This window comes from Carcharodon carcharias, chromosome 18 (assembly GCF_017639515.1).
Source record: "Carcharodon carcharias isolate sCarCar2 chromosome 18, sCarCar2.pri, whole genome shotgun sequence".
NCBI classification, from domain to species: Eukaryota; Metazoa; Chordata; class Chondrichthyes; order Lamniformes; family Lamnidae; genus Carcharodon; species Carcharodon carcharias.
Window position 1 is genome coordinate 96,966,733 of NC_054484.1, and position 21,576 is coordinate 96,988,308.

The 21,576-nt window shown below is 40.3% G+C and overlaps 1 protein-coding gene across 6 annotated transcripts in view; it reads right to left on the reverse strand.

Annotated features, from left to right (window-relative positions):
- The window catches only part of cab39l (calcium binding protein 39-like), an 83,928-nt gene that overhangs the window by 31,681 nt on the left and 30,671 nt on the right, over positions 1-21,576 (reverse strand). For all 6 annotated transcript variants that reach the window (XM_041211218.1, XM_041211222.1, XM_041211219.1 and 3 more), the window contains 2 exons: positions 15,242-15,406; positions 1,058-1,176 (listed from right to left, as the gene is read on the reverse strand). In XM_041211218.1, the coding sequence (XP_041067152.1) occupies positions 1,058-1,176; positions 15,242-15,406 (284 nt within the window). The remainder of the gene's footprint in view (positions 1-1,057; positions 1,177-15,241; positions 15,407-21,576) is intronic.

Genomic DNA, 21,576 nt, shown 5'->3' on the forward strand with positions numbered 1-21,576 from the left:
TACAAACAAATGACAAAGATAAAAGATTTCAGTCACATCCTGTTGAAACTCCAGCTGTGTTTACCTGCTGCATTGCTGGCACACAGTAGTTTCCATTGCAATGTCATTTCAATCCTAAACTAGAGGTGAAAATGATCAGTCCACTGCATAGTTCAGTCCTGTTAAACTCTCCATAATAGGTGAGTATTGCTCTGGTGTCTTAACACATACTCGATAGCTCTCTCTTCCAGATAGAGTTGGTCATTTTCCATTTGAGTTCCAGAACTGAGGCGCCTAAGGTTGGGAAATGGAGAGATGGAGGGGGAAGACTCCCTCTGCGCGATTTTAAATTTTCTTGGTTACACCAAGAAATTTATGTTGACACCAGCATGCCCGTTATAAAAGTGGTGGGGGCTGCACCTCTAAGTCAAAAATCAAAATATATAAACTGTGTGTCATGCTTGTGTGTTACAAAGCAGCAGCAGAAGTTGTGCATAAAACTGTAAGCTGTAGTTTATATGTTATCAATATGGACTCAGGTTGAATATGGACCTAAATTCAGTCATACTTGGCTGTTTAAAGATACCAGACTATGAATTTTCATTCAAAGGTTCTTTAGTTTAAGAAAAATGAATTGAAGGGTCATCCAGTATGATTTGAATCAAGCAACAGTGTCACATAATGCAGAACAAAAGATAGTTCACATTCTGAAATGCAAAATCTGCACGCACAATTCGTCATTGACAGGACCTGCATTTTCATCAGTAGTCAGTGAATTTTCCAGTCCTATCAGGTAGCAGATTCACACCTTATCTTTCAAAGTCTCAGTGAATTAAGACCGACTTTACATACAATTTTCTAAAAAAGGGCCTCCAAGAACACCAAGTATCTGTTGTAAAATATTGCCCAAAATATTGAAATAAAATATTAGCTTTCGATCTTATTGACAACCTTCCTCTTGTACCAAAAGCTCGTGAACACTCATGCCACATTATATTTCCATTATAACTTTGAAGCATGTGCATTCAGCATTTATATTATATTGAATCCTTTTAGAAAACTATTGGATAATACGTACCCCTTCAACAGCATAAACAAGATTTGCTCATGGGAACATATATATTCCACTGTTGGAGTGCGAGTACCAATCTGTCTCCGCAAAATGTTGTTGAAGATCTGGGTAACATCCTTTTTACCCTATTTCATGAAATATATAGTCACAAAATCAAAAGCCTGAAATTTGCATTGTATTATTTTTAAAACAATTCTAACTACATGAAAATGCAGTCATTCGACCAGACAAGTGAACATTTCAAAATAACCAATGAACAATAATCAATAAGCAAAATAAAGTAAAACTAAGACTAAGCAGTACTAATTCCAAACAATAAAGCTTCAAATGCATATGGAGGGTGTCTATTTAATAAGTGTTCAAAAGAATAGTGCATGTTATTACCTAGGATATTGTCTTGCTCATTCTTTGAATGTGCATGTCATTTAAAGAGGGAAACTACAATGATATTGTCCCTTGCAGAGTTTTGAGTCACATTTGGCACTACAACGAATATCTTATATATCTGAGAACATAAAGCACTGAATGAGGTTACAGGGTGCTTTGGGGGTAGGTCATTTCGTTCATCAAACTGGCTTCTTCCACAGATCATGGTCTCTTCCCACTAATTTAATTTGTTGAAAGGTGATTCTGGCTAATACTCTGATAGTAATGTAGGGTGACAGTAGCATAGTGGTAATATAAAGTGAGTTATTTGTTCATACTGCTCATTTTCTCATTGGCTTTTCTCTTCTGGTCTCTCACGAGTCTTTCAAATCAATCTAAGTTGGTGCATTTTTGTGGGAAAAATAGAGGTGAACTTTGGCACTGGGGTAGAGGAACAGAGGAATCTCAGGGCACAGATAGACAAATCAATGAAAGTAGTGAGGCAGGTTAATAAAAACAGAAAATGCTGGAAAAACTCAGCAGGTCTGGCATCTGTGGAGAGAGAGACAGAGTTAACGTTTCGAGTCCGTATAAAACCTAAGTAAATCAAGCACGGATTCATTTCTGGAGGGATAGGATTGAAAGTAAAGATGTTAAACTTGAACTTGTATTAATACAACTTGTATTCTTGGTTGTGGAATTGGTATGAAATACTGAAGCTAAGCCATGGTCGTAAATAGAACTGTGACACTGAATGGTTTAATTGCTCCTTGAGAGTTGTATGTACATCATAAATATTCAACTGCTTTAGATGAATAATTTGTTGCTGCTCCCTTATTATCAATAAATAAACAGAAGCGGTCAAAATAGAAGGTCTGAGGACATGAGTTCAAATCTTACCACAGCAACTGGGAGAAATTAAATTCAATTAATTCATAACTCTGGAATAAAAAGTGAGTCTCAGTGGTGACAATTGTGAAACTACCAGATTGCCATAAAAACCCATCTGGTTCACTACTGTCCTTTGGAGAAGGAAATCTGCCAATCTGACTTGGTCTGACTGAATTAATTGAAAGTGCCTTCTGAAATGGCCTTGCAAGCCACACTGTTGCATCAAACTGCCACAGAAAAGTTGAAGAATAAACCAGATAAAGCCACCTAGCCATCAACCCAAGCACCAGAAACTACAAACAGACAACCTGTCCTGTCAACCCTGCCCATTAGTCCTGCCCACTAGTTCTCCCCACTAACATCTGGGACTTGTGCCAAAATTGGGAGAGTTGTCCCACAGACAACTTGATTAACAGCCTGACATAGTCCTACTCATTGAATTATACCTTACAGGCAAAGTCTTATACACCTCCATCACCATCCCTAGGTACCCAAAGGTGACAACACAGTTGGGAGGGAGAGGCTCTGGGAGTCCATAAGTCTCATGGAATCAGATCAAACATGGGCAAGGAAATCTCCTGCTGATTATACCTACTCTCCCCTCAGGTGATGAATCAGTGTTGTTCCATGATGAAGCACTGAGGGTAGCAAGGGCACAGAAAGTACTCTGAGTAGGACTGGGTCCATAACCAAGAGTGGGCTCAGTACCACCACTACTGACTGAGCTTGCTGAGTTCTGAAGGACATATCTGCCAGACTGGGCCTATCACAAGCGGTGAAAGAACTAAGATGGAAAAACCTACTCAAACTCAGCCTTACCAATCTCACTGTCACAGATGCATCTGTCCATGACAGTATTGATAGGAATGACCACCACACGATCCTCAAGTGGACAAAGTTCTTTCTTCAAACTGAGGGCACACTATCATGTTGTATTGCACTATCCCATTGCTAAATGGGATAGATTTAAAACAGACCCGGCAGCTCAAAACTGGGCATGAATGAGGTGCTGGGGGGAGGGCCATCAGCTGTAGCAGAATTGTATTCAACCACATTCTGTAACTTCATTTATTTAATTCATTCATGATCCAGCATATCCCCCACTCTACATTACCATCAAGCCAAGGGACCAACCCTGCTTCAATGAGAAGTACAAGAGAGCATGCCAGGAGCAGCATCAGTAATACCTGAAATTGAGGTGCCAATGTGGTGAAGTTACAACACAGGAGTCTATGCATGCTAAACAGAGGAAGCAGCATGCTATAAATAGAGCTAAGTAACCTCACAACCAACAGATTAGATCAAAGCCCTGCAGTCCTACCACATCCACGCCAAGAACAGTGGTGGACAACTTAGCAAAAACATCCCCCTCCTCAGTGATGTCACAGTCCAGCACTTAAGTACAGAAGACAAGGCTGAAGCATTTGTAACCATCTTCAGTCAGAAGTGCCAAGGGAATGATCCATCTTGGACTCCTCCTGAAGTCCCCAGTTTTCAGCCAATTTGACTCACTATGTCATATCAAGTAGTGGCTGAAAGCACTGGACGCAGCAAAGGCTATACCCCCTGACAACATCTGGCAGCAGTACTCAAGAATTGTGCTCCCCAGTACAACTACAACACTGGCATGCACCTAGCAATTTAGAAAATTGTCCAGGTATGGTCTGTCCACAAAAAAGTAGGACAACTCCAATTCAGCCAATTATTGCCTCATCAATCTACTCTCAATCGTTAGCAGAGATGGAAGGCATCATTCACAGTCCTATCAAGCAAAACTTACTCAACAATAATCTGCTCACTGATGCTCAGTTTGAGTTCCACCAGGCCACTTGGCTCCAAATCTCAAACTTGGTTCAAACATGGAGAAAAAAGCACAGAATTCCAAAGGTGAAGTGAGGGGGACTGCCCTTGACATCAAAGCAGCATTCGACTAATTGTGGCATCAAAGACTCTTAACAAAATTAAGATCAATGAAGTCAGGGGGAAAACTCTGAGTTGGAGTTACACCTAAGTACAAAGAAAGATGCTTATTGTTGTTGGAGGCCAATCATCTCAGCCCAGGTCATGAAAATCATTAGCCACTCTCAGATTCTATTATTCAACATTGACTGCAGCTTTCTGCATACAACACTCAAGCTTTCCTCCCTCAGAGCAACAGGTGTGCCATTATGCTACATTGAGCATCTGATCATCTGAGTTCACATGTTAATAAAATCACTAATTCTGTTCCCAGGCAATTATAGAGCTCTTTTTATGAAGGGACTGAATGAACAGACCACCGATGCCACAAGTCTTTTTGTATGTCCAATATTTTACATCCTTCTGGTTTATTTCTGAGCCTTTGCCACCAGGCAGTATTGTTTTGAAGGCAATGTATGGGTTCAAATTTGTATACAATATCCATGGTGTGAGGAGTGACTAATCAAAAGTGTAAGGAACATATATTTTTATTTCTGTTGGACTGTTTTAAAGAACATATCTTTTTATTTTCTGTTGGACTGTGGATTGGGATTGCAATGGCTGCAGATCCTGGAAAAGAGAGTGTGCCATGAAAGACAGGATGGTGCCAGAAAGGAGTCCTAGACCAAGGGAGGTGCCTGACAACAGCATTTTATTTGGCTCCTGACCAGGTGACCAGGTTTTATGTGAGGGCAGTGCAGGAAAAAACTCCTGGCCTGCAAAGAGAAAACATCTAAAATCTTTTTTCCTCATATCTCTATAACCTGCTCTCTCCCTCTCTCTCTGAGAAACCCCTGTAAAGGAAAAGGGGAAAACCACTATTAGAGACATTGAAAAGCAAGTTCTCAACCAGTGAACTAAATACTGAAAGTGCTGGAATACCATCTTGTGTCATCAACAAGAACTGTAAGAAATTTGGAAGACATTGAACAAAATCAACCCATCGAACCCTGTATGACGGATTGGTGCTATTGAACTGCTTTATCCCACCCTTAGAATCCATGTTTTGTGTGTAGGAATTTAAGAAGGGGGTAGAGCTTAAGTTATAGTGTTAGATGTTAGCAGTTCATTTTTTCTCTTTTGCTGCTGGTTAAAGACAGTTTGTTCAATAAACAGTGGGTGCTCATATTCTGTTAACCTAAATTAAACAGTTAGGTAGAATTGGGGTAATCTGGTGGTTTGGTCAAACTTTTCACATTTGTCACGGCTCAGAGAACAGTGGGGCTTGATATACACTATCCCCCAAGAGTCGTGACAAAAGTTCAAAACCCAAGTATCTGAGAAGATCTCAAGCTCTGTATTGTTAACCTTGTTGCTGGATATGGCCGGAAAACACATGGTGAATGATGAATAATCAGATTATCATCCTTTTCTTCCTTGGGCAATTGAGTAATCAGGCTATTGAGTGAGGCAAGGGAGGAGATAGCAAAGGCGCTGGCAATAATTTTCAATACCTCTCCGGCCACAGAAAAGGTGCCAGAGGACTGGAGGACAGCCAGTGTGGTACCATTATTCAAGAAGGGAGGAAGGGATAAACCAGGGAGCTACAGGCCAGTCAGTCCAACCTCGGTGGTGGGGAAACTATTGGAAGCAAGTCTGAGGGACAGAATTAATCTACACTTGGAGAGGCAGGGATTACATCAAGGATAGTCAGCATGGTTTTGTTAAGGGGAGGTCATGTCTGACCAATTTGATTGAATTTTTCGAAGAGGTGACCAGGTGTATAGACGAAGACAATGCATATGACATAGTACTTGGACTTGAGCAAGGCTTTTGATAAAGGTCCCGCATGGGAGACTGATAACGAAGATAAAAGCCCATGGGGTCCAAGGCAATTTGGCAAATTGGATTGGCTGAGTGGCAGGAAGCAGAGGGTGATGATCGAGGGGTGTTTTTGTGACTGGATGCCTGTGTCCAGTGGTGTTCCACAGGGATCGGTGTTGAGTCCCTTGCTGTTTGCGGTATATATAGACGAATTAGATTTGAATGTAGGAGGGTTGATCAGTAAGTTCGCGGATGACATGAAAATTGGTGGGGTGGTAAATAGTGAGGAGGGTAGCCTTAGATTACAGGAGGATGTAGATGGGCTGATCAGTGGCAAATGGAATTTAATCTGGATAAGTGAGAGGTGATGCACTTGGGCAGGACAAACGAGGCACGGGAATACATGATGAATGGTAGGACCCTGGGAAGTACCGAGGAGCAGAGGAACCTTGGTGTGCACGTTCACCAGTCCCTTAAGGTAGCAGGACAGGTAGATAAGGTGGTTAATGCGGCATATGGGATTCTTGCTTTTATTAGCTGAGGTATAGAATATAAGAGCAGGGAGGTTATGCTGGAATTGTACAAAACGCTGGTTAGGCTACAGCTAGAGTATTGCATGCAGTTCTGTAATCCGCATTGTAGGAAGGATGTGATTGCACCAGAGAGAGCGCAGAGGAAATTTACCAGGATGTTGCCTGGGCTGGAGAGTTTTAGTTATGAGGAGAGGTTGGATAGACTGGGGTTATTTTCGCTGGAGTAGAGGAGATTGAGGTGGGACATGATTGAGATGTATAAAATTATGAGGGGCATAGATAGGGTAGACAGGAAGGAACTTCTCCCCTTGGTGGAGGGATCAATAACCAGGGGGCACAGATTTAAGGTAAGGGGTAGGAGGTTTAGAGCGGATGTGAGGAAGAATTTTTTCACCCAGAAGGTGGTGGGAATCTGGAATTCACTACCTGAAAGGGTGGTAAAGGCAGAAATCCTTATAACACTTTAGTATTTGGATGTGCACTTGCGATGCCATGGCATACAAGGCTATGGGCCTAGTGCTGAAAAATGGGATTAGAATAGTTAGGTACTTGTTTGACCAGTGCAGACTCGATGGGCCAAAGGGCCTTTTTCTGTGCTGTAGACCTCGATGACCCTAATGGGTACATTTTCACTGTGTGCATTTTGAGTCATTTTGCATGCTCATAAATACAGCACTTTAATTTTATCTACATTAGCCTGGCTTGTTTCTTTATGCTATCACACCTCTGCTCTTTTCAATCGAGACCACTTTGATGCAACAGGGAGGGGAATAAAAAAACGACATGTGCGGGAATTTCCAACTCTAGAGAGAGAATCAAATGCCAATAGGAATGAGAGTTTTCCAGGTGAAGGTGAACTGCATTTAAAAGTATAAAATAAGAAGCATACACTAGCAATTAATATAAGTTTCCCTCTCGCTTATTAAGCCATCAGGGTGGTTATGCTAAATTATGACCTCAATTTGACATGCTTTAGCACTATTCATCTCCTTAATTGTCAATCAAGACAATATATGTGAGATAAGCATGTAAGAGCCGTTATATGCAAGGCATCTACATGGGAGAAAAGGACATTACCTGGCTGATTATTTTATTATACAATACAATATAATAAGTCTAACATGTTTTTCTTGCTCATGATCGAAGACATCCATCATATTAACCATTTAATTATTTGCTTAATAATTTAATTTCAGTCCAATCATCAAATAAAACAGTTGATGTCAACTGAGTAAATTGGCAAACATACTCAGTTCCAACCATGCACGCACCCCTGCACAATCAATGAAAACCAACAAATTAATCCATTTCAGTACTGCGAAATGTTTAAATAGCACAATTGTCTGAACTGAACCCAGAAACAATGTTATGCCTCAACTTCCAATGTCATCTTGGAAGCTCTATTAACTGTGAAGTATGTCGTGGACCCGCTATATTAGCACAAAGCCAGATAACTGAATGTGGAAAAGCAGGTTGCATCATAGCCTTAACACTTTGGGTTCAATGATCATAACTAGAGAACAACAAGATTAATACCCCAGGTGCATGTGACTTACCAGGCAAATGGTTTAAACTTTCTAAATGCACTTCAGAAATTTCTGTATCTTGAGGAATTCTCCTGAATTTTCCAAAAAGATATGGGTGAGAAGCTGCTACCATAAATGTTCAAGTACAATGACAATGAATAGGTGTGGACTTCCGGGATGTGGCACCGTTAAATTCTTTCCCACTTAGTACAGTAATCTTCCCATGATGCCAATTATCAACTACAACTAAACCAAGAAACTATTGCCTATGTGAACACTCCTCCCAAGAGCCAAGCTGACAAATAAAAGCCTGTGTTGGACACACACCAGATCTGATGCACCACTTACAAGAGATCCCATTTACAAGAAATCACAAGGAACCAGTTAAGTTCCAACATTGCATTTGCTCCTATCAGTAAGAAGTCATCAAAATCAATGCCGCCTCCTATAATGAATTCTCTGAATAATCCTGAAAGGTTGAGTCCATCCAGAGCAACAGTTTGATTGCCTTATTCTCTACTGCAAAAAAAGTCTGACCTTAAGGCCATTATGTTAACCAACTTCAAAACATCAACCCGCTGAAGATAAAGATTGGTCTTTCGTTGAAGAATCTACTGTGCACATTTGGACCTTTTTCATGCCATGATATTCCAGCAACAATAGTGACAAATTTGCATATCCTGAGAACAACTGCATTTATAAACCATCTTTAACACATAACAGCATCCCAAAGTGCTTTACAAGAGAGGTAACCAAAAGTAGATGTCAAGCTTGAGAAAATCTTAGGAGGGGTGGCCAAAACATTGGTGAAAAAGGTGGATTTTTAGGAGGGTCTCAAAGAACAAGTGGAAGGTTGAAGGGTTTAAAGGAACAAATACCAAGCATGAAGCCTAGGCAGCTCGAAGACTTCCAATGGGACAAAGGGGTTGAATTTACTAACGATCAAGATGACTTGTTTCTCTCTCCTGGAATGGAGAGTTCGGTAGTGGGGAGCAGGGTGTGCTGGTTAATGCAGAGGTGAAGCTATAATGAGAATTTTAAATATGAGGAATTGGGGGAACTAGTATAGCTTAGTGAGATGATTCTAGGATGTGGGGATCTTGGTGCATAACAGATTTGGTCTAAGCTTTGGATTTGCCAAAGTTTATGAGAACTAATTGTTGAAAGGATGGCCAGAAAGCATTGTTTGGGTTGTTAGGACATAGACCCAAAACAGAGGTGGAAAAATAATAGAAGAAAAACATGAAAAATGAAATAAAGGACAAAAAAATAGCATTGTGAGGACACTACTTCTAGAGAATTATATTTTAAGACACTGAATGTCTTGTATTGATTGATATTGTGGGGTTGAGCACCCCACAAAGAAGCTTTAGCTGCAGCAACTTTATTCTTAAATTTAAAGTCACACAGATGGTCACTTCCCATCCATCCCAGGACCTGTATGTCCAAGAACAGACTACTTCCACAGCTGTATGGAGACAGTACTCAAAACTACATGAACCGCTGCCTTTGGAGAATTTTAAGACACTCAGACATGCATGTCTTTTAAGCAAAGCATGAAGGTAAGTCTGCACAGTTATTTCTCAACAGTCTCCTAGCCTTTCTGAACTCCAAGTAGTAAAACAATCTTGAAAGTTTTCTTGAGAATTTAGTCCCACATAAAAGCTTTGGAAACAAAAAAAGAGTGAAAATAAAATCCCAAGTTACCTTGGCCAAATTTCTTCTCTCTCCTTCACTCACTCCCGATCCTACCCTCCTCTCACCCTGAGGATAGTTCATATTTGATGTTAGTTCCATTCTTTGTGCATGCACATCACAGAAGAATCAGTCCCTCTTTACAACTTATGCATGTCATCAGCAAGGGTAACAGGTCATAAGCAATAATCTGAATCCTAGCTTTTGTCTCTATCACCCTGAGACACCAACTAAAAATGCAGCATTTTCAATATCACCGTCTGCGAAACTTCTCTGAAGAGAAAGAAGGGATCAAACCTCAGACATTTTTGGCTTACATGATCTAACAGCACACACCACACAGTCCACTTATCCAGAGACCAATGCAAGGAAACTTCTTTTATGACCATTGTTAAAGCTTCTCTATCGCTGCACTAAGATAACTTATATGATGCTCTCCGCTTCAAGAATATTGAAATTATACTGATTATTCAAACACAGACAAATCATTCAGCCCAATTAGTCAGTGCTGCTGTTTATAAACCAGGCTCTCCTGCTATTCCATTTACCATGTCTTAGCCTTCCAGCATATCTTTCTATTCCCTTTTCATTTGCATCTTCATCAAGTTTCTTTTTGAAACCATTTAAGTTATTCGCCTCAACCTCCTCCTGTGGTAGCGATTTTCACATTATAATTACTCTAAGTAAAGAAAGTTCTAATTTTTCTATTGGATTTCTCAGTAGCCATCTTGTATATATAGCTCCTGATTTTGGATTCTTCCACAAACAGAATCATTCTCACCACATCCAACCTGTCAAACCGATTCATAATTTTAAAGACCTGTTTGGTCACCCCTGAGTATTCTCTTTTTTAAGAATAAAAGCCCCAACCTTTCCAATCTTTCCTGATAGCAATAATGGTTGGAATTTGGGTGGAATTTTACAGCCCCCTGCCAGTGGGTCCGAAAGTAGGCTGGCTCATTAAATGTAACACGTGACCTGCCCATTGACAACCTGCCTGTCCACAAACCATCTCCCATTTTATTGGGGGGAGGGGCCGGCGGTGTGGAGGTGTTGGGCCTCACACTTATGCCTAATAGGCCACTTAAAGGCCTCAATAATGACCACTTAATTGTTTCATCCACCCCTGCCACAATTTTACCAGCGGATGGGGGAGGCCACACGACATGGGTAGCCTGGCAGCTTTGCTGCACAAGCATAAGCCAGGAAGTGGTGGGGATACCTCCTTCAGAAGTCCCATGTTCCCACTGGATGCACCACCTGCAAAGGGAATATTTTTAAACCTTCACCCCGCCCCCACCCAACCCAAGTTCATACTCCCTTTTAACCCTTCACCAAGCCCCTTCCAGGGTCATACTTCCCTTTAACTCTTCACTCCACCACCTTCCATCTCAAGCTCAGTCCCCCCAAACCCCTGATGCCAGTCAGGCCCCGCCGACACCCCCTGAACTTTCCTCCATTAGCTCCTCTTCTCCGGAGACTGGCGAGTACTACAGAGCTTTTGGCTCATCAAATTGGCTGACAACTCTCTAAGGTGGGTCTTCCTCCCCAAATGGAGGCAGAAGTCTCACCCTCGGCCAATTAACATCCATTGAGCATTAAGTGGCTGCGGGGCAGCGGGTATCACCAGGGATGGGTTCCCCAACTCTTCAGGTGGTGGAGCTGGAAACCCTGCCCAATCTCTCAGTTCTGGTACCCTCTTTGTAAATTTTATTTTTGCGCTTTCTCCAGTGCTTCTATGTCCTTTTTAAAGTATGGAGACCAGAACTGTACAGTGCTCAAAGATCAGCCTGACCAGGGATCTATTCAAATTTAACATAACATCACTACTTTTGAATTCTACGCACCTAGAAATAAATCCCAGTGCTTTTTTGGAATTAATTGCTTTACTTACTACTGATACTGCCTTTAATGATTTGTTCACCTGTATTCCTAGATCCCTTTGATCTTCTACCCTACGACATTTTTTTTAAGGTGTTGGTGAGGTTTCCAATTTTTCACACTGAAGTGTAATTTCCTTGCACACATCTATTTTAAACTTCATTTTCCACTTAACTGTCCAGTTTGCAACTTTTCTAATACCTTCTGCATCTTTTAAGCTGTACCCTGCCCCCAGTTTGAGTTGGCTCCAAATCATTAATATAATTTATAAAAATAACGGTCCCTGCACCGATCACTGATTTCTATCTTCCTTCAGTCTGAATAACCACCTTTTAACCTGCACTCTCTGCTTTCTAAATTTTTATTTAACCAATTTGCTGTCCTTCCTGTTATTTGTCCTGATTCCACATGAACCTACCATGTGGTACCTTATTGAAGGCCTTTTGAAAATATAAGTACAACATCTAATACATTACCCTGATCTATTCTTTCCATTACCTCCCCAAAACTTCTATCAGGTTGTTAAACATGAATTGGCCTTTTGCTAGGTTTTATTCTATCCCTCTTGGAACTTTCTATTCTGAGGTGCAGGAAGCATTTTTCCATGTAGTCTGCCTTATTAAATATCTGGTGCCACTCATTTACAAAGTGCTCAATAAAGTCCTAAACTGGCAAGTTTGACAATTTTTTGAGGGCGGGGGCGGGTGTGGGCAGGAAAGGTTTTGGTGAGGGAATTTTTCCGGGCTTTTAGATTCAATTTATAGAGGAACAATAACCTCTCGTCCACAGGATGTTTCGAAGAAGTGTTAGCCTTTAAGTGACCTCAGGATCATCTAAATTAAAACAATTAACTTTTGTACTGGAGTGTTAACAGTTCTAAAGATGAAAGTGCAGCAGAAAGATGCACTTTGCTTTACATGGTACAAAACAGGGGACAATCCAACTTACATTCAGCAAAACAAGGGTTGAATGGTCTACTGAGTGCTCCTATTTCTTAAGTTATGTTCAGTCACATGCTAGCAAATAGTTTTCATGACACTGTTTAAAATTAATTCAAATGAAATATTACTTGGCTATGGACATTAAAATAAAGGGCGAGAGAAGAAAATATTGCCTTCCATCATCATATGACAGGAAATATTTCCTGTTCAAAGAAAGTTTTATACTTGCCATATAAAAAATACCTGTCTATATTTTACTTTTATTGGTCTGTTAGTTGAAGCCAACAACAGTTCACTCTGTTCTACAATCTGGCTGGTCTGCTAACTGAAGTCAATGCTGAAGCCTAGTTATTGGCCCTAATTGGAAGAGAAAACATAATATAATGCATTGTATTATGGATACTGCATTACATTTTTCTGTCAAAAAGCCCTCTCTTACAGATCACTAATTTCACTTATATGCATTTGTTAAATTTGGTTCATGACTGCCAGTATAAATCCTGTGTATGCATTACTCTACAGTTCTTGTCTAGCTCTCTCAACTCCATTCTCTGCTAGAATGATCAACTTGAGACAGAGATTGAAACAATCAAACTATTCCTATATATGTTCCTGGGTTAGCGTGTTTAAATGTTTCTGGACCTCTTAAATGTTTAGCCTAAATGGATGAATCCTACATTAATTTTACAAGTAAAAAAAATTGTGCATCTCCACTAGTTTCAGGTTATCTCCTAAATTCTCCATTTCTGCAAATTCTAATCCCACTAAGATAGTCTCAGCAGAAATGTGTGCAAGTAAAGACAGAGGACCACCTTCCTTGTCTTATTTCCCTGCAGACAAGCAAAAGCAGCCCAAGTTAGATTGGGTTTAAGAAGCCCCATTGTTTAGGTCCTCAAATTCTATTTTGGGAACTGAAGCAAACAAAATGACTGCAGTGCAGCAGGGTATTCTCCAGTCTTGAGCCACTCCAAGACGACAGCAACTTGTTAAATTTTCATCCCTAAAGCGTTGCAAAAAGAAACACAAACTTCAGGTTCAGAACAGGTGCAAAAATAGGATGCAAATTCACTTCTTCTGTACAGATATAAAATCAAAGTGTATATGTAAAATAATATTGGAATGAATCAGTGGGTTATAACTATGTAATTTTACTTCTGGAGGCATGAGCTGAAATGTGTTGCACAACAATGAAATTAAATTTTCTTTTCTGCCAGCTTTAAAAGGAACCCAAGTTACAATGAAAATCACATTCACCAGAAACTGGATTATTCTTCTATGGCACAAAACTGTTCATACCATAATTCATCCCACCTTACTCTCTCCCCCAGACCTAAAGGATCATTAGTTTCCAGAAAGCCAGTGGGTGAAAGATAGTACCAAAGCCAATCTTTACTCAGTCTTACATATATTTAAAGTGAAACTTACAAGCATATATTTTCTAACTCAATCACACTACAGTTTCAATAGGCGTCTTTTCATACGTGCTCAAGTGACTAATTCCTCCCACCTGCTTATAACTAAAGTGTTGATATACAATTAACAGTTAGATTGAGAGATGGAAAAGTCACATTATCATAGTTGAGGATTGTTCTATATGGAGGGAGAGCTTTATATGTGCTATGCTATACAAAAGGGAGTGCTCAATATTCACAAACTGAAAAAGGTCTCTATTTGCCATTTGGAATAAATATCTGAATTTCCCCCATTTGTAAAGAAACTTTACATTAGAAGTGCTCCTGCCTTCACCTGGGCAATCTGCCACTTTAAGGTGCCAAAAATTATTCAGTTTGCAAAGGCCTCAGGCCTGACTGTTGATTATGTCCAGGGGCTTCATTTACAATCTAGAAGCAAACTGGAGTTGACAACGATCTCAAACTTATCTTCAAAAGTCTCAAGATATGCTTGGGTTTCTTAGGAAACCAAAACTCTACTTAAACAAAAAAACTAATACTGTTCAATAAAGATCTATAAACTGGAATGATTTGACAGTACAAGCCCAAAAGGAAGAAGGTGCCCCAAACATATCCAAAATATCCCCTAATGTCCACATATTTTTTTTTATCTTTCCATTTGAGGGCACAAGCCTGTGGAAGGTCAAGATGATCAAACTGCACAGGAAGTAGTCAGTACAATGAACAATGTGCACATGATAACATAGATACTGGAGCTGCAAATTTCCAGATAAATAATCTGGCGATTCGGGCTATCAATTTCAGAAGTAACAAAGTAACTGGAGTGTGTTGGATAATAAAATATGAAACAAACTTCTGCAAGAGCAGCAACATTCTTCTTTTGCTTCAAAGAATACTTATTGTATCTTAATTGTAGCAAACTACATCTGGAGTCTTATAAACAAGTTACACTCAGACAGAACAGGTGGAAAAAACTCACTGGTTTTAAACCCCAGGCCCTGCAATCTAAACTGAGACCTCCTAAATAGGAACTTAAATTTTAAGCATTTTCCCTTCCATCTTGAGTAAATGCCTAAAACAATGAAAACTGTAGGTTATTTTATCCTGAAACATCAGACAAAACAACAGACTGCCTTTTAAAGTTTAGCTACCTGAAACAGTTCTTTAATTACAGCATAGTTATTATCACAGGGACAAAATACACTGATCTAGGATTACTCACCTCAAAGTCTATCAGTTGCAAGTGTGCAATTAATGATATCAGCAATCCGCTATTATAGAGTTCCTGCGCCAACTGTGCAACTGTTTCAGTCTGAGGCTCCTTATCATTGGTACCACATAGTATCTCCTTCATGGTTAGCAGGCATTTTGACACTTCTTCGGAGGCCTAAAGATATAGGAGAAAGGTAAAGATAAATTAAGTTGGTCTTCAAGGTATAGCTAGGGAAGAAGAGTAAAGCCAGTAAAATCTGAATGGAGATCGTGGGTCAAAAATCAATAAAAACATTAAAATAGTAAACTGGCGGAGAAAACTCTCTGGTGATGCATCTATTGCAACACGTGCAGTTGTATGGTTCATTTCAGAAAATAAACCAATAAAATCATGAACTGAAGTGGCTAATTTATCACAAAATTTAGTGCAATAAGCATTACTTCCAAGTTAATTCCATTATTGACACCATAGTGTCAACACTCCTCAAGAATTGATGTATTGTACTGGAAATACATTTACTTTATGAGATACCCTCATCATCTGAGCTGGGAAAAGTGGTTTGCTGTCAAGCCTTTGTCAACGCCATAGAAATAGTGTGGAAAGATGCAACTTTTAATTGGGCAAAAGCATCTAATCACTGTTCAAAGCCCTTGCCAGGTGCCACAAAAAAAATCTACTTGTAATGCCTTGTCACCATGTAAAAAGGCAAGCACCCTCCTCATTCCATAGGAGAATTGGCCAGTTTAAAAAGGATGTGAGGAATTGTGCACATGGCATGCAAAAAAATTGCAACGGTTTACGTACACCAGACCACTGTTTTGTACCGATTTAAGCTATCCACTTGACATTTGCACCATCCTCTTTGACAAAAAAATGTAAACCCTTTAATTCTCTACATATTACAGAAGCAAGGAGTGGTGGGCAAGTGGTTTTGCAGGAAACAAAACAATCAATTCGCAGGACAAAATTGGCCAAAGAGGTGGTCTTGTACAGCAATTAAATCTAGATAGTAATGCTTAAAAAAATACAATAATAATTTCTTGTGTCAGTGTTACATTTTCAGCATTATGACAATATGAATAATCCCTCCTCTTCAAGCAAAGTCCCCTACCTTTCAAAACTCCTGGTTCTCAAAATATCCAACCTTGCAAACTACCACCCAACCCACAAATTTCCTTCCCAAACATTGACTTTTCACAAATTTGTGCTCATTTTATCCACAACTCCACGTTTGAATCTCTAAATCAGATAGCATAGCACTGAAATGGTTCCAACTAAAGATGCACACCATGCTGCTTTATCCCACCTGAACCTAACTGCAGTTTTTGTCATGATTAACCACATCATCACACTCCAATACCTTTCTTTAGAGATTCAGCTCAGTAGAACTGCCCACACTAGGTTCCATTCCTACCAATCAAATCGTAGCCACTGCATCTCCACCCATGGCTTCTCCTTGCTCCTCCAGAGCCCTTCACATCTTTTGCCTCGCAGCCCCAATCTTCCTCATCCACATGTGGATGGCTGCAACATTTATGGCTATGTGGTCAGCTTCCACGTACTTACTCAGGCTCCCCCAGCTCGACCGCTCACCACCTTTCCTCCACACATCCTCTGCTTCTATATGCTCCTCTGATATCCCAAACTTGGATGAGGTTCAACTCCTTTCAGCTAAATATCAAGGCTGAAGCCAGCTGCCTTGGCCCCTGCCACAAATTCTATACTCTTGCCACCAACCCCATTCTAACTACTGTCAGCCAAATGTTCAGAACGTATGCATCCTATTCAATTCCTAAGTTCTTTAGTTGGAACCGTTTCAGTGTTATGCTATCTGATTTAGAGATTCAAATGTGGAGTTGTGGATAAAATGAGCACAAATTTGTGAAAAGTCAATGTTTGGAAAGGAAATTTGAGGGTTGGGTGGTAATTTGCAAGGTTGGATATTTTGAGGACCAGGAGTTTTGAAAGGTAGGGGAATTTGCTTGAAGAGGAGGGATTATTCATATTGTCATAATGCTGAAAATGTAACACTGCCACAAGAAATTATTATTGTATTTTTTAAGCATACTCCATGTTACCTAGTACAAAGCTTGCCCACTTAATCTCCGTATCACCCATCTACTGCTAGAACCATCATCCATGCAAGCATCAACTTTGGACTTGACTGTACCAATGCTCTCCTGGCTGGCTTCCCAATCCCTAGTAAATGGCAGTTCATCCTAAAATCTACTTCTTGCACCATACCCTGCTGCAAGTCCTGATAAACTATCATTCATCCTTACTGATATACATTGGCTCAGTCCCTTTTTAAAATTTCATTTTTTTTTCTCCATATCCCTTCCTAGCCTTGTCTCTCCTGGAATCTTATACTGCACAGGAGGAGGCAATTCACCCATCGAGTCCATGCCAGCTCTCAGCAAGAGCAATCCTGGTAATCCCACACCCCTTTGCGTTCCCCATAGCCCTGCAATTTTTTTCATTTCTCTATTTTTCTAATTTCTCTTCGGAAGTCAAGATCGAATTTGCCTCCACCACCCTTTCAAACAGTGCATTCCAGGTTGTAAGCACTCGTTGCATAAAGAAAATCCTTAAATCATCTTTGGTTCTTTTGCCAATCACCTTAAATCTGTCTCTTCTGGTTCTTGACCCACCAATAGGAACAATTTCTCTGTCTAAACCTCCTGATTTTGAGTACCTCCAATAAATCTCCTCTCAATCTTCTCTGCTCTAAAGAAAATAGCCCCAACTTCTCCAATCTATCCATGTTATTGAAGTTCCTTATTCCAAGCACCATTATTGTAAAACTTTACTTTATCCTCCCTAAAGCCTTCACACCCTTTCTAAAGTGTGGTACGCAGAATTTGATAATACTGCAGTTGTGGTATGAAGGTTTATTGTAACTTGCTTTCTTTTGTACTCTATGCCTCTATTTATAAAGCCCAGACCTTGTGCACCTTTCTAACCACTTTCTCAACTTGCCCTGCAATGTTCAATGATTTGTCAACATGTACTCCCAGGTTTTTCTACTTCTGCACCCCCTTCTAATATTGTATCACCTTGATCATTCTCACAATATGTATCACACTGCACTTCTCTGCATTAAATTTCATTTGCCACATGCCCACCCATTTTATCCTCCTCACTTCTAAGTTTTGTACCATGTGCAAATTTTGACATAAGGTCCAAGTCATATATAAATATATATAGTACCAACCCATGTACAACCAATCCAAAAAACAATCCTTCACAGCTGCTCCTTTGGCTAATTTCGTATCTATGCTACACTGCTCCTTTTACTCCATGAGCTTCAAGTTTGTTTGCAGGCTTATTGTGTGGTACTTTAAGAAACACCTTTTGGAAGCCCTTGTACACCACATCAACCACATTACCATCATCGACTCTTACCTCATCAATAGACTCAGGCAAGGTAGTTAAACAGTCTGCCATTAACAAGTCAGCGTTGGCTTTCCTTAACTAATCCACATTGATCCAAGTGACGGTTTATTTTGTCCTGAATTATAGTTACGAGAAACTTTCCCTTGACAGGGGTTAAACTAACTGACTTGTAGTTACTGGGTTTATCATTATAATTTTTTTTGCACAAGGTTTAGCATTTACAATCCTTGAGTTCTCTTGCACCAAACCCTTACAATTTAGGGTAAAATGGAAGAACGAAGGGAGTCATGTGGCCTGCTGACTTCTGCCCAACAACATACCTGGGTAAAACAAAAACAGAATTACCTGGAAAAACTCAGCAGGTCTGGCAGCATCGGCGGAGAAGAAAAGAGTTGACGTTTCGAGTCCTCATGACCCTCGAAGGGTCATGAGGACTCGAAATGTCAACTCTTTTCTTCTCCGCCGATGCTGCCAGACCTGCTGAGTTTTTCCAGGTAATTCTGTTTTTGTTTTGGATTTCCAGCATCCGCAGTTTTTTTGTTTTTAACATACCTGGGTAGCTTGGTGGTTATGAGGACAAGAGGTGCCCATGCTGAGAGACTTGCTGAGAAGGTGCAAGATGTTTACACCTGTGGACAACGGCAACAGCATCTGTACTAATTAACTGTGGGTGGTCTGTAGTCTCCAGGTCTCTGGGGGAGGTGTTAGGAATGTCAGATTTTGTAAATGTTTATACTTTAAAACTATTTAATTCCAAGTTAAAATGAAGTGGGGATCTAGAGGATAACTAATTGCCATTTCTACCTGGATACGAGGCCTATGGTGATACCCATTGCCATGGAGATGGGCTTTGGGAAGGGAAGAATCTATAGCAAGCCTTGCAGTATCTGGTTAAAAGATTTCCTAAGACATTGCTGAATCTTACAGGCCCAAATGAGTCTGCAGTCATCTGAGGGGCAGAAATAAGGAGAGAGAGGCAGTTAGTCCTACACACAAAGCAGAGAATATGCTGACCCTATTTTTCACCACGAAGAATGAGAGTGGGAGCTTCCACTTAGATTGAAGAGACCAAGTTTGTTAGGATTTAAAGGAAACAGGAATATTCACCTAGCCTGGGCTAGAGAGAAGGGACCTCCAGTTTAACACTCAATGCAAGTCAATTCCGGGATTAGAAATTGCCCAGTTAGGAAAGGAAAAAGGAAGCCGGCCATTAGGGGTGCAGAATAGCTTTGGATTGGTTCCAGGAGAATGAAGTAATCACCTAAGGGACAACTAAAAGTATAACTGTGGCATGGGATTTTTGGATGTGTTAAAAGTCACATGGGGGCTCTTTTCTGGGTTTAAAAGCATAAGTTGTCTATTAAATAGCATTTAATCAATTTGCTTTTAGGTTGCTTGTTACAATAAAAGTCTTAAAACTTGAAATCTCATCAGTCACTGGAAACTCAAAAATAAAAGACAGCTGGGAATAATCAGCATGTCCAGCAACATCTGTGGAGAAATAGAGTAAATGTAGAGTCGAATGTGAGCTGAAGGAAGGTAGAAATGTGAAGGGTTTTATGCTGTCAATAGGGGAAAGGGAGGGAATAATGAAAGGGAAGGATGGAGAGGGTAGAGGGTGGGAGAGAATAAATAATTTAAATAAACATTTCAATACACAAGATTCAAACAGGCACCTGGCAAAAAGAAAAATCAAAATGGAGACAGAATTCATGGTCTGAAATTGTTGAACTCAATGTTGAGTCCAGGAGGCTGTGAAGTGCCTAGTTGGAAGACAAGGTGCTGTTCCTCGAGTTTGCGCCGAGTTTCACTGGAACACTGCAGAAGGCAGAGGACAGAAATGTGAGCATGAGAGCAAACTGTTGAATTAAAACGGCGACCAACCGGAAGCTTAGGATCATGTTTGTGGACTGAGCAAAGGTGCTCTGCAAAGTGGTCACCCAAATGTGTTTTGTCTCCCCAATGTAGAGGGGACCATATTCTGAACCCACTGCCTGCCAGATTAATTTAAACCTTCCCCACAGTGCTGTCAACCCAACAGCAAGGACTTCTGCAATTCATCTAGCCTGTACATGTCCCACCTCCCCCAGAACAGATCCCAATGCCCTAGGAATCTAAAGCCTTCACCCTCCTAAACTTTACAATCTCATGCAGCTGTATAGGACCCCTACCTGGACATTCCATTCCTCAAAATTTAAATTGTACATGCATCCTCCTTTCTTCACCCCATGATTAGGGTGGGTGAAGGGTGGAGGGAGATCATGCCTTTAGTTGTTCAGGCTGATGCTCTGGAAATCAATCCTGCCTTTCCACCTCCCTGGTGATCCTTTAAGTAACTCACTTCTTTAACAAAGCTTTAGGCCACTATTCTAACATGTAATAAATGGCATTTTTTTCATTTTGTCTGGGTGAAACACTTTGGGATGATTTTCTACATAAGGCACTATGTAAATGAAAGTAGTTGTTGTTGATATCTGTGAAACAATCACAGGGCAGGTTGCCTGACATTAACCTGCTCCTAAGTTTCTTTCCTGTAAGATGCTGGCAATACTCAAACAGTGATTTGAAATCTACAGTGTATTCACTTTGGCATTAGTCCTTGTACCAGTGCGAATGAATAAGTGGGGACACTGCCTAAATTGTTGCATGCAAGATATTGTTGCGTGCAAGATACAAAAGAATTCTGTGGTTTGCAGAAACAATGCTTTATTAGGATCTTTATTTGCAGGCACTTGCCAATCAATATAAATTATTTTAAATTATACTGATATTAATCAATGAAATCAGAGACTGGGCAATTCCAAATGGCCACCCAACCAAAGAGAAACTGGCCATTCCCTTTGAGAACAATAAGAAAGGGTTAACTGTGCTGTCTGGATGCTGACCAAATGGGACTCTTGCTGAATCCCACTGTTTTCAGGTTTGTACTGATAAGTGACAGTTACATG